Here is a 13,612-nt window from a genome sequence, read left to right as displayed (position 1 = left end):
TATTTCATTTTTTACCCAAAAAAAGGAATATCTATATTTCACCTTCATCTTGTTATAAAGTTCTATTTTATGACATATAGTACAGGAAATGAGAGGCAAAAAATTAGAAAGTTGGAGGGGGAAATGAAGTACTGGCTGACTGAAAGAAGCATAACTAAAAGTATGAGAAAAGACTAAATAACAGAGGAGTCAGAATTATAAAAATAGATAGTAAGTCAAGAGGTATTTTTATTGTGCAGGTCTATTTTAGTATAGGAACAATAGATCAACAGCTCTTTAAGGCAGTATTATACAATACTTGCATGGCATAAAAATTAAAGATACATTACTTAGTCCCTATCTCCTAAATTCTAAGAAGCATATTTTTTTAAGAAAGCAGTTAAAAGCACAACAGATTTCTGAAAGATTTCTATGCATAAAAGAATCAAATTTTTAAAAGTTTTGAATTTGAAAAAATAAGCTTCAATAAAAAATTCACTTTTGGGGAAGAAGACCTGCAGATTCTAGATAAATCTGGTATTTTAGTACTTCAAATTTGCAAACTGTTTACGGAAAAATGATCATAATGACCCAAAGAAATCAACAGACTCGTTTCTCCAAAGAAAAAAGAAGGGACTATTTTTTATCAGATTCAAAACCCATAGCTCTACTATCATTTATAGCTAAACAACTATATACAAAGATAAAATTGTTTCATTGCCTTTAGTTAGGCTTTGTTTCCAAATGTTATCTTTTAAAATTGACTATCTTTTAAAAATAGAATAAGGGGAAAACTACAATTTAAAATGAATAAAACCTCAAACAATGCCAAAAAATAAATTATGCTCTGAATTGCCAGTTAATATTAGCAATCTTTTTATTCTGAAGGAGGTCTATATATCTAAGTTTTATATTCTCACTTATTTAATTTGTCTAACTAATGAAATATGGCCTATTTCTAAAGGACAAGCTGTTGAGCACTGCTTTTGGGATATGTATCTCTAATTAAAGGCTCAGATTTCCAAGAGAAAGAGAAAATACTATAATGAGTCCTAGGAAGTGTTATTTCACAAGGAATTTAGAATTATATGATTATAACTGAAAGGGACTTTAGAGAAGCTCTTACTCTCTTCCATCATTATCATCCTTTATTTCTTCTATTAAACTATAAAGATATCACAGTTTGATTTGAAATAGTATGGCATGATCAGTGTGTCAGAGGAAAAAAAGTTTGTATAATGAATTGTCTTTGTGTATTTCTCATTGTTTCTTGGTAGGATTACCTCATTAGGGCTAAATTAGCTCAGTAAACAGAGATGGCTCTGAAAAGAAATTGTCTCTAGTTTAGCAGGGCTCTTTCAGAAATCCAATCAGCCATTTACAAATTTGTGATCTTTCATAGATACCAAAAATTAAACCTGGAATAAGTTAGTATATTTATTCTTAAACATAAATATTTAAAAGCCTCTTATGATTAGTCCTTTTATAAAATAATTCAGTTTAAATGTATTTATAGTAGCATAAATAAATAACAAACTGACAGTAAAAGTATATAGGTATGCCAGGAAATTTGAAAGATAGAAAGTTTTTAAAACAATTATTATGCTTTGTTGCCGAATACGCAAACCAAGCTACAACTAATGAAAACCATGCTGATTGCCCAGTCAACAACACTAAGAGGAAGGAGGATAGTCTAACCACATCCATTCTGGGGGTCCATTAGAATTCATTTCCTATATATGTTACTGGATTAAGTCTCTTAATAATCATTTTTATTTATTTGGAAGATAAATTTGACTAGTAAAATGATTATAAAATCACAGAATTTGAGTTGGAAGGGAAATCCAGAGTCATTCAGTCCAAGTCATGCACAAAAGATACTCTGAGCACAAAAACCTGAGATGTAGTCATCCTCATTCCATGAGGCTGGAAACCTCATGAAGACTGAATTAAAGTGTCACTTCCTCCTATACATGGTCTTTTCCAATCCAATCCATTCTATTTCTCTCCCACTCCCTCCTCCTGGAAATTTTCCTGTATTTACCGTGCATATATTCTGTTTCAAATTATATGTATACCTATTGTGTGCCAACATATCAAATTAATTATTGTGACCCAGAATGAGGTCATTTAACCTTTCCTCATCAGTAAAAATGGAAATAACAGTACCTAGCTTCCAAGGATGTCTTAAGGACTAAATGAAATATCTATAAAGCACTTTCAATATATAAATGCTAGTTATTGTTATTCTTTATAGGATGCAAACTTCTTAAGGCTCAATTCTATCAGCAAAGATTACTTCAATATCTTAATAGTTCGGTTGTTTAAACACTTTCAAATCTTAAATTTGAACTACATAAAAACTTCATTTAAAAATAGGAAATCCAGTCGAAAGCAGAACAATAAGTTATGTACAAAGGAGTTAGTTATCACTGTTGATTTAATTCTGTATTTTATATACAAAGACAAAGTATGATTCTTTTTGGAACCTAGATACTTTAAATAAAAAAGATTCGAAAACTAGTTTTGAAATAGTTGTGATTGGAAAAAATAAAGGTAACAGTGTTTATCACCACCACTTCCCTAAATGAGTGGTATTTTTTTCAGATGGGCAGGATTGGATTGATGATTTCAGCAAAACACAGGAAGTTAAGATTTATTTTTCCCGGTAGTTTATTGTACAATTTTGAATCCAATCCTTTAACCAAAAAAAAAAAAAAAAAAAAAAAAGGTGGGGGGGGGGGGGAGAGTGAATCTTTTCCCTTTCCCTCCCCTCCCCCTGTCCCCGAACCCTGCAGTCAAACTTAAAAACAAAAGACAGGAAAACCAGCTAACATACTGGCATAGTAAGCATCCAGGGTTGCCCTAGGATGGAGAAGGTGGCAAGCGGTTCCAGGTGCACAGACTGACTGCTCATCCCTGACCTGCTGCCTTTTCTTTACAGGAAAGTGTGTCCGGGCGACGAGAGCTACAAATGAGAACTTCCTTAGACCTAAAATTCCCCAAATTATCCCCGTCTCAAGGGCGGAAGAAAGGGTACACAGAAGGCCTCCCTCCTTGGCAAGACCGGCTATGTTCCTCCGGAACCCCAATGCCAAGGCAGGTAACACTTCTGTCACAGAAGCAGGAGATGTCAGGGCGACCCCCGCCCCCTCAAGCCATAGACCCCGGGCGGCCGCCGACCCGGTCCCTCCTCTCGGAGCCAGGAGGGCGACGGAGACTCCCTACGTCCCGCCTGCGATCTACCTTGGTCGTGCGAATATGCTCCATCCCGAGGCCGCTTCGGACAGAAGGCCCCAAAGCCTGCTTCACGGGTGCACCATAAACCTGAGAGAAAAGCGACGACGACAGCTACAGACGTACAAGCCACCGCGACCGGAGTTACGGCACCCGGCACGGCGCGCCTCCGCCCACCAACCTGCCCCGCCCCCAACCTAGCGGATGTACGCAGCCGCAGGCGCCCGTCTCCTAGAAACACATTCCGAAACCCAGGCAAAGAAGAGAGAACGAGTTGGGAGGAGAGAATGCCAAACAGAAGCCAGCTACGTTCTCTTCGCTAGGCCGAGTTCCTCACAGCGCCTCCTTTAGGTCGGAGGAAAAATAAGCTCACTTACTGTTGACCAGGAATCCGACGGGACTTTTGGATTTTTTAAAGGGGAGGTGAAGGGATGCTCGGTTGAATGTCCGGATCTAAATTCTGGAAGCCTTTTCCCTCAGGCCTATTACTAAGAAATAAACTTCAAAAACTATGAAATAATGCGGGAAAATCTATCACAACATCTTTTTAAAAATGTAAATCAGAATTTTAAAAATATATATCTTAAACAGTCTTTCAGTTTCAATTTATATTTTCACTGTGAAATAGAAAAATTGCATCTCTAATTTGACTTTAAATAGGACCTTTTGAATTTTGTTTTGTAATTATTCATTTTTAGCATTTTTTTCCTGATTTTTAGTTTTAAATTTTCTCCCTCTCTCTAAGTCTCCCCCATCCACTGAGAAAGCAATTAATATGATATCAATAATACATATGAAATCATGCAAAACATTTTTCCATTTTAGTCCTAATGTTATGCCACAGTTTTCTTTAACTGTCCTGACTCAGTTTCCCTGTCTCAGTTTCCTTAACTGTTCTGTCTCTGACCCAGTAAAACTAAGGATTGTTCGCTCTTGGGTTATGAATTAGCAAGATAAAAGAGTAGATCTCCTGATTCTTTTATGGATTTACAATATTCCTTTAGAATATTCCAAGACCAACCCATGATATCTTTACTTCTTTGTCTCTGGAATTTTTAGGTTTTATGGCTTCCCCTCCCTGATAAAAAAACTTTCCCTCCCTTTCTCTTCTTTGTCTCCAAAAATGTATTTAAGAAGTTGTTGTTCCTCCATTCATTGCTGGAGAATGGCATCTGGCAGCTGTATGCTGGACGCTGGATTCTTTGGGTCCTCCAGCCCTGGGACCAATATGGATTCCTTGGTCCCAGTATACTTATCTCTGTCTGACTAGATAATCTGAGACAAGAGTCCTGTCCAGTCAATCTTACTCTCCCATTAATAAAATATTAAAACTCTCTAATCTCTCTCCTGCCTCAGTTTCTCCGGCATTACACTATCACAAAAAAGCAAGAAAAGTAAAGTATGAAAATTATACTTCAAGCTGCATTCAGTTCATCTGTTCTCTCTCTGGAGATGGATAGCAATTTTTCCATCATGAGTTATTTAAAATTAGTTCTTAGATTATTGTAATCGTCAGAATTGCTAAATCTTTCACAGTTCATCATCCTTAAAATATTGCTGTTTCTCTGTATTACAATCTCCTGTTTCTGTTCATTTTACATAAATGCTTATGTTTTTTAAAAACCAGTGTTTCTTATAGCATAACAGTACTCTATCATAATCATATGCCATGACTTAATCAGCCATTCCCCAATTGATGAGCATCCCCTCTGTTGGAATCCTTACTAACTGCTAAGTAATTAGAGTTGATCTAATCTTACAAGAAGTTGTTTTGGCCAGAACCTGAAACAAGGTACTAAGTAGAACTAATCAAGACAAGGCTTGTGTTCCCACCTTTACTCAAGGGAGTCCACACCTTAAAGCTCTTTGGGCCAGAGAGCACTATGGGAGAAAACCCATAATCCCATTCTCTCAGAAGGTTCACATATAAGGTGAGACAGCCATTCCAGAATACATTTTTTCCTCTTGGCTGGCTGATCGCGCTGGACTCGAAAGGAACGACTCTTGTGCAGAGAACACTTTAACGGATTTCAGTGGAGCTACACCAGAAGCCCTCTCTCCGCGTCAAGTTGGTGGCTGGGCTCCCCAGAAGGAGATAAGAGAGACCTTCCATCTCTGTCTTGGTTGGAGGCAGAAGAAAGCAGAGTCAGAAGCTGAAGGACAGAACCTTTGGATTTGGAGACATCCGAAGGGCTCCAAGCCTCTAAACCGGCTGTGCTTTGAGAAGAACAAACTCCAACATTTGAACTCTAACATTTTGGCGCCCAAGCGTGGGAACCAAGGACCCTACTTTCACTGAAGAAGTCTCCAGTGACCAGGAACTGAGTGAGTACAACCTTTTTTGGCTGAAATGGGACAGATCCTAGGTAAAGATTCTCCATCCCCCACCCCAACCCCCCCAACCCCAGACCCACCCAGGAGTGGTGCTATAGAAAGCCTGCTTAAGCTGATAGAAGATCAAGGGCTACTTGTAACTTGGGGACAGGCAGCTAGACTTCTGGCTACATTAAAACGCACCTCCCCTTGGCTCTTAGAGGAAGAGAAAATCTCTCTAAAAAACTGGGCATTGGTTGGTCAACAGCTCTCCGCATATTACAATGAAAACGGTCCTCATTCAGTTTCCATTGAAGTATTCTTTTTATATAATACGATACAGATGGCCTTAAAATACCGTATTTGTTCTAGGAGAAAAGGAAAAAACTCTAGGAATAGCCAAAGGGGGAAGCCTGAGATAAAGGAGGAAGACAAAGAACAGATTAATGGCCATATCCCCACAGGGCAGGGAGACTTAAGTAAGGCTCAAGGGTGGGGTGAATCTGAGGCAGCCTCAGCCCCACCTGAGGAGCAGGTAATTGACTTTCCTTCATCAACTCCACCCTCCCGGATGGAGGGAGGAGGGGTAGTGGGGGGGGGCAGTGACAGCATCAGCACCTCCCCCCCAGCATCTAGCACCTCCCCCCCAGCATCCAGCACCTCCCCCCCAGTATCCAGCACCTCCCCCCCAGCATCCAGCACCTCCTCCTATGAGTAGATTGCAAAAGGGACTAATTAAGGCCAGAGAAGAAGGGAAAAATGTAGCAGAATTTCAACACCACATTTTTCCTGTAATTCAACAGTTTAATTCTTCAGGTCAAGAAAGTAGAAGATACTCACCTTTTGATATAGAAATCCTCAAAGACCTGAAAAAAGCTTGCACTCTTTATGGGGCTACATCAGCTTATGTTAAGATGCTATTACAAAATTTGTCTTTTGAAATCTTGACCCCTAATGACTGGAAATCGATAGCAAAAATATGCCTAGAACCTGGACAGAACTACTTGTGGCTTTCTGAATATAGTGAGCTCTGTAGGATACAAGCCCAACAAAATATTCAAAGTGGAGTTCATACTGCAATCACCTGTGACCTACTAACAGGTACAGGTCCTTATGCAGATGTCACAGCACAAATTAGTTATTCTGTAGCAGCATATCAGCAAATTGCTGATAATGCTATCAAAGCGTGGGCTTCTCTTCACAATAAAGACGACAAGGGGGGGGCCTTCACAAAAATAACACAAGGGCCAAATGAACCCTTCGCTGACTTTGTGGGACGCTTGCAGACAGCTATCATAAGAACAAATGGAGAAAATGCAATAACAGACATCTTGATAAGGCAACTTGCTAAGGAAAATGCTAATGAGGTTTGCAGAAGAATTATACTAGGACTGCGCAAGGATGCTCCTTTAGAGGAACTCATAAGACGCTGTGCCACAGTGGGCACAGGTGCCTTTTATAGCCAGGCTATGATGCAGACTTCCCAAAATCCAAACATGAGAAGACAGAATCTCTCTTGGCAAGGGACTTCCAGAGAGACTCGTAGATGCTTTCAGTGTGGAAAAGTAGGACATCTGAAAGCTCAATGTTGGTATAGAGATAGAATGGGAAGACAAGGTGGGAGAACAAGACCCCAAACCCCATGTCCAAAATGCAACAGAGGCTTCCATTGGGCCTCAGAATGCAGACAGATTCAGGGAAACGGGATGAGGGGCCCAGCCCCAGGGCCCAAGGCAAAAAACACTTGGGGCATGATGGCAGCCAATGGTGCACCCAGAGAGTGCCTAGAAGTCCAGTACCCAGACATGACCAATCAGCCAGAAAGCCATATGATGGGAGAAGGGGATTACACAGTCAACCAGCCAGGAAGCAACCTGATGGCAGAAGGGAATTACAATTGGGGAGAATAGAGCTGTATGCAGCTGGAACAACTGAGATACCCCCTGGAGAGGTGAAATCTGTTCCTCTTCAGCCTATGGATCCCTTACCTCCAGGCACAGTAGGCTTGACCATTTCACCTCCTTGTATGTACAAAACAGTGTCCATCCACACACTGATGTGGGAAACTGGGGAATGTGTAGATAATATCCCAGTCACTAATACAGGTAGACAATGTGTGACTTATCACCCAGGAGACGTAGTAGCATCAGGGTTACTCATACAGAATCCTAATAAGCAGCCTCGTGATAGTCACCCAGGTTCTGACTCCAGACCACAAAAACCAGAAATATACTGGACAGCAGCTGTAACAGCTGACCGACCTATGTTCACTATCTATATAAATGGCCTACCATTGGAAGGATTGGTAGACACAGGTGCGGATCGTACAGTTATTAGAGGTGCCAGTTGGCCCAGTCACTGGCCAAAGATTAAAGCAGATACCTATATGTCTGGAGTAGGAGGATCAATAGCAGCTGAAGTTAGTGCTGCCGCTATGAGATGGACTTTTGAAGGCAAAACAGGAGTTTTTACTCCTTTTATAGTTGAAAAAATCCCCATCAATCTGTGGGGAAGAGACGTTTTACAACAATTGGGGTTAAAAATGAGTACTTCGGTTTTTTAAGCAGGGCTGCTGTTGAAGGCCTGCCAACACTTTCACCTATTCCTATCCAATGGAAAACTGATACACCAGTGTGGATAGAACAGTGGCCCTTAAGTAGCGATAAAATTCAGGCCTTATTAGATATAGTACAGGAGCAGCTTGAACAAGGGCATTTACAACCTTCTCTAAGTCCTTGGAATTCACCAGTGTTCGTTGTAAAAAAGAAATCGGGAAAATGGAGGATGCTCACTGATTTAAGAAAAGTGAACGAACAGATGGAAACTATGGGAACTCTTCAGCCTGGACTTCCATCTCCTACTCAGCTTTCTAGAGAATGGCCTCTTTGGGTTATAGACATCAAGGATTGTTTCTATTCCATTCCTCTGGATAAGGAGGATATGAAGAGATTTGCCTTTTCGGTGCCCAGTGTCAATTTAGCTGAGCCTTATAAAAGATATGAATGGACGGTTTTGCCACAGGGTATGAAGAACAGCCCCACTATGTGTCAAATGTATGTTGCTGCTGCTCTTGCTCCAATAAGAAAAGCATTTCCAAAAGTTATGCTATTACATTATATGGATGATATATTGGGATGTGCACCTGAGGAACAAATTCTAGAAGCATGTCTACAAAAAACCATAGAAACACTAAGATACTACAAACTTCATATCGCTACAGAAAAAATTCAAAGGCATGCTCCTTTTCAATATTTAGGATATGAAATATATCCTAAGGCACTTACACTACAAAAACTGTCTTTAAGAACAGAGAGGTTGAACACCTTAAATGATTTCCAAAAATTAATAGGAGATATCCAATGGATGCGTCCAGTATTAGGTTTAACTACCAATCAATTGCAACTCCTATATGACATTTTAAGGGGAGACACTGCTTTAAATTCACCACGCCAGCTTACAAAAGAAGCTCAAGAGACCTTGAGAGAAGTTGAACTGGCTTTATCCAATGTAGTTGAGAGAGTAACTCAAAAACCCTTGGAAATATCGGGTTTTGCTACGAAAGAAGCACCCACAGCAGTCCTTCATCAAGGAGACAATGTGATAGAGTGGGTGAACCTCCCAGCACAACCAGAACAAAGCTTTACGCCTTACCCAGTGCTTGTGGCTAGAATTCTATTAAAGGCCATTAAGCGAGCAGTACAATTATCTGGGACAAGACCTGACAAGATATATACCTTCTATACAAATGCACAAATTAATGTATGCTGTGAAACCATCCCAGAGTGGCAGATTTTATTGGCCATGGCTCCAAATTTTGCACATGGATCTCCATTAAAGATAACCAGACTACTGCATAATTGGCAATGGATTTTTGAGGAGAAGGTTTCTAAGGTTCCTCTTGAAGGACCAACCATTTTTACAGACGCAGCCAAACAAAATATTTGTGCTGTATACTCTCATGATCTAACCGTAAAAAGAGTAGTCAGAACTCCTTTTCAGTCCACTCAGCAGAACGAATTATATGCGATCATGCTAGCTCTCACTTATTACCCAGGCGACATAAATATAATATCTGATTCAGCCTATTCAGTAGGTGTGGTACAAAGAATTGCCACAGCCCAAATAAAATTTGCAGCTTCTAATATATATAAGCTCTTTAAGGAACTTCAAGAGCAAGTGAGAAAGCATCCAGGAAAGATTTATATCCTGCATGTCCATTCACATAGTGGACTTGCAGGTCCTATTTTTGATGGAAATTCAAAGGCAGATAGCCTTTTAACTATGTTGGCCAGTACGCCTTTATTTCAGGAGGCCCAGGAATCCCATTCTAAATACCATCAGGCTGCTCGAGCTTTGCGTTTACAGTTTGGGATTACAAGAGAAGAAGCTAGGAGCATAGTGAAAAGCTGTACAGCTTGCCTTCCCTTCCAAGCTCCTACACTGCCTCCAGGGAAGAACCCTCGTGGTTTGAGACCCAATGAAATCTGGCAAATGGATGTGACTCATTATAAATCTTTTGGTCGTCTGTCTTTTATCCACGTTGTGGTAGACACCTTTTCAGGATTCACTTTTGCCATACCAGCAGCAAAAGAGACAGCCCGAGTGGTCACTGAATTCCTCATTCAAGCATTCGCAATTATGGGTGTGCCACAAGAAATAAAAACAGATAATGGACCGGCATATACCTCCAAACATTTTGAACACTTTTGTGCACAGTATAAGATTCTACACACTACTGGCATACCCTTTAATCCTCAAGGTCAAGCAATAGTAGAAAGAAGAAACAGAGACATTAAGACACTCCTCCAAAAACAAAAGAAAGGGGGAGCCACGGGTAACCCTAGAGAACTTCTAAATTTAGTTCTCTATACCATTACTTTTTTAATCTTTGATAAAGATGCACTGGCTCCAGCAGACAGGTTTTATAACCCACCAGAAGAGCAGTGTCCAGTGCGAGCAGCTCCACTATCTTTAGATAATCGCCAGGTGATGTGGAGAGACCCAGAAAGTGGTGAATGGAAGGGACCAGATAGGCTAACTGCTTGGGGGAGAGGATTTGCTTGCATCTCTACAGGTGGAGAAGGAATCAGATGGGTGCCTACGAGCCGCATTCACCTTGTCCATCGCAGAAAGATGGAGCAGACCCCTGAAACAAAGGAGAAGACCCAAGAAATATCGGGTGGTTCTGTTGCTGATTGTGCTCACAAGAATTATTAGATTCCTGGCACATGAACTAATGGACAATGGAATCCTATTGGACTGTTTCTAGGACTTATGGACATGTGTAAATTTTCAGATTGATCCTTGTTATTTGTTACATTACTACTAGCCTGTGTTATATTGCTATGTGCTCATGTAAATTATGTATAATGCCTCCCATATTGATGGATTTATGTATACCATGTATATCTGTTACAAAGTTCTGGCCCATATTGATGGATTTATGTGTACCCCCTCAGAAACCCCCTATGTTTTAAAACAAAAGAAAGGGGGAGATGTTGGAATCCTTACTAACTGCTAAGTAATTAGAGTTGATCTAATCTTACAAGAAGTTGTTTTGGCCAGAACCTGAAACAAGGTACTAAGTAGAACTAATCAAGACAAGGCTTGTGTTCCCACCTTTACTCAAGGGAGTCCACACCTTAAAGCTCTTTGGGCCAGAGAGCACTATGGGAGAAAACCCATAATCCCATTCTCTCAGAAGGTTCACATATAAGGTGAGACAGCCATTCCAGAATACATTTTTTCCTCTTGGCTGGCTGATCGCGCTGGACTCGAAAGGAACGACTCTTGTGCAGAGAACACTTTAACGGATTTCAGTGGAGCTACACCAGAAGCCCTCTCTCCGCGTCAAGTTGGTGGCTGGGCTCCCCAGAAGGAGATAAGAGAGACCTTCCATCTCTGTCTTGGTTGGAGGCAGAAGAAAGCAGAGTCAGAGGCTGAAGGACAGAACCTTTGGATTTGGAGACATCCGAAGGGCTCCAAGCCTCTAAACCGGCTGTGCTTTGAGAAGAACAAACTCCAACATTTGAACTCTAACACCCCTCAATTTCTAATTCTTTGTCACCACACTGTTATGAGTATTTTTATGTGTACAGGTCCTTTTTCTTTTTCTTTGATCACTTTGGAGTACAGACCTAGTGATGATATTACTGGGTCAAAGGGTATGCACAATTTTGTAGTCCTTTGAGCATAATTCCCAATTGTTCTCCAAAATGATTGGATCAATTCAGAACTCCAACCAATAATTCATTAGTGTCCCAATTTTCTCCTTATTCCCTCCATTATGGTGTTTTTCTTCTTTAATATAATAAGATATTTTATATACAAAGACAAAGTATGAGAGAGAGTAGGTTTCTCGGGGGAGGTTTTCTGGAGGCAGCCTTAGTTTCAGTTAAAAGTAATAATCACCCAAAACGCAGCCAGGTGATAAAAGTTCAGATCTTTTATTGTCTCCAATATAGCCCGGTTAGCTTTTCTTAGAGGCCTCTCTCTCTCCTTGGTTCTAAGAGCTCTTGCAGCTTTGTCCTTTGCTTCTGCCTCTGTTTCCTTCAGCCTCCAGCCAGCACCAAGTTGAATCTGTCTTGCCTCCAAAGAGCTCTTGCAGTTTTGTCCTTTGCTTCTGCCTCTGCCTCCAGCCAGCACCAAGGTAAAAGTTGTAATGAATCTTTCTTGCCTCCAAGAGAGGGCTTCTGGCTCTCCCAGAGTGCTCTGTATCTGGCCCAGAGTGCTCCTGTCCAATGTAATTCAGCTGAACTCCCTTCACTAGGCCTCTGCTTTCTTCTTATATATCAGAAAGAGGAATTATGGGTTTTCTCCCATAGTGCTCTCTGGCCTTAAGAACTTCAAGGGAGGTGTGAATTTGGATATCTCATACTAAACCCTGAAATCTCCCAAACATGTGAACTCCAATGAGTAAAGGTGTGAACACAAGCATTGTATCAATTAGTTCTACTTAGTACCTTGTTTCACATTCTGGCCCAAAACATCTTCTTGTAAGATCAGATAATATAATCTATCAACTCTAATGAGTTAGCAGTTTGTAAAGATTCCAACACTCCAGGATTTGTTATTTCTGATAAGTGTGAGGTGGTACCTCAAGGTTGTTTTAATTTACATTTTCTAATTAATAGTGATTTAGAGCATTTATATATGATTATAAAAAACTTTTTTATCTTTTGAAAACTGCCTGTTCAGATCTTTTAACCATTTATCAATTGGGAAATCTCATGAATGTGTTAAAGAAAAATTAATTCAAAAAATGCAAATTATGCCAGTAGTAAATTGAATAGAATTGTAATAAATATGAAACCCAAAAAATAGCCTAATTAAAAACACTGGATTTCTGGCCAAGATGGCGTAGAGACACACACATCTACTTAAGCTCTGTCTTTTCTCTCTGAATAATTTATTTCATGACAAGCCTCAGAATTAGTGCTTGATTGAAAAAAAAAAAAAACCCACAAATAATTACCAAGAGAAGATATCATTGAAATTCGCCAGAAAAGGTCTGTTTTTGCTCACAGATGGGGATGGATAGATTGGACACAAACTGAAGGCAGGCAGCAGCAGCACAGCAGATAGAGTAGGCAGGCAGCTCACAGTTGAGCAGACTGGAGGGGGGTAGGGTGTGATCTCAGCCATTTCTGCGGGGAGATCTTTAACACAGTGTTGGCTACTTTGCCCTGGCAGCAAGCCAATAGACAAGCAGAGAACCTAAAAACACAGGGGGTAAAGATTATAATCTTGAAAAGCTGGGGTTTCTCGGGACCTGCCTACACCCACCCAGAGTGTCTCAGCATGCTCTCAGAGTGTCAGAGTTTCAGAGTGCAGACGCAGTGTAGCCATTGCTGGCCTGCTAGTGCCTCGCTGCTGCCCGTTGCAGTCTGTAGAGGAAGCTCAATAATACCATCCAGCCCAACCACCACCCCCCCCAAAAAAAAAAAAAAAAAAAAACAGACTGCATTGTTTTTCTTGTTTGTTTTCTTTGATATTTTTGACAAAATGAGCAAAAAATTAAAATGGACCCTAACCATTGATAGCTTCTATAGAGATACAGAGCAGACTTTAAACCCTGAAACCC

At 40.4% G+C, this 13,612-nt stretch overlaps 1 protein-coding gene across 3 annotated transcripts in view; it reads right to left on the bottom strand.

Moving 5' to 3' along the window:
• Positions 1 to 3,411, bottom strand: part of MTMR6 (myotubularin related protein 6) — a 67,669-nt gene extending 64,258 nt beyond the window's left edge. The window contains exon 1 of one of the 3 annotated variants that reach the window (XM_051986565.1): positions 3,226 to 3,411. In XM_051986565.1, the coding sequence (XP_051842525.1) occupies positions 3,226 to 3,249 (24 nt within the window). In that variant the 5' untranslated portion in view covers positions 3,250 to 3,411. The remainder of the gene's footprint in view (positions 1 to 3,225) is intronic. The other 2 variants (XM_051986566.1, XM_051986564.1) reach the window with 2 other exon arrangements.
• Between the last annotated feature and the right edge of the window lie 10,201 nt (positions 3,412 to 13,612).

The sequence above is a fragment of the Antechinus flavipes genome, chromosome 3 (genome assembly GCF_016432865.1).
Source record: "Antechinus flavipes isolate AdamAnt ecotype Samford, QLD, Australia chromosome 3, AdamAnt_v2, whole genome shotgun sequence".
In the NCBI taxonomy this organism is placed as follows: Eukaryota; Metazoa; Chordata; class Mammalia; order Dasyuromorphia; family Dasyuridae; genus Antechinus; species Antechinus flavipes.
The sequence above is the reverse complement of the archived record's forward strand: the minus strand, read 5'-3'. Positions and strand labels throughout refer to the sequence as shown.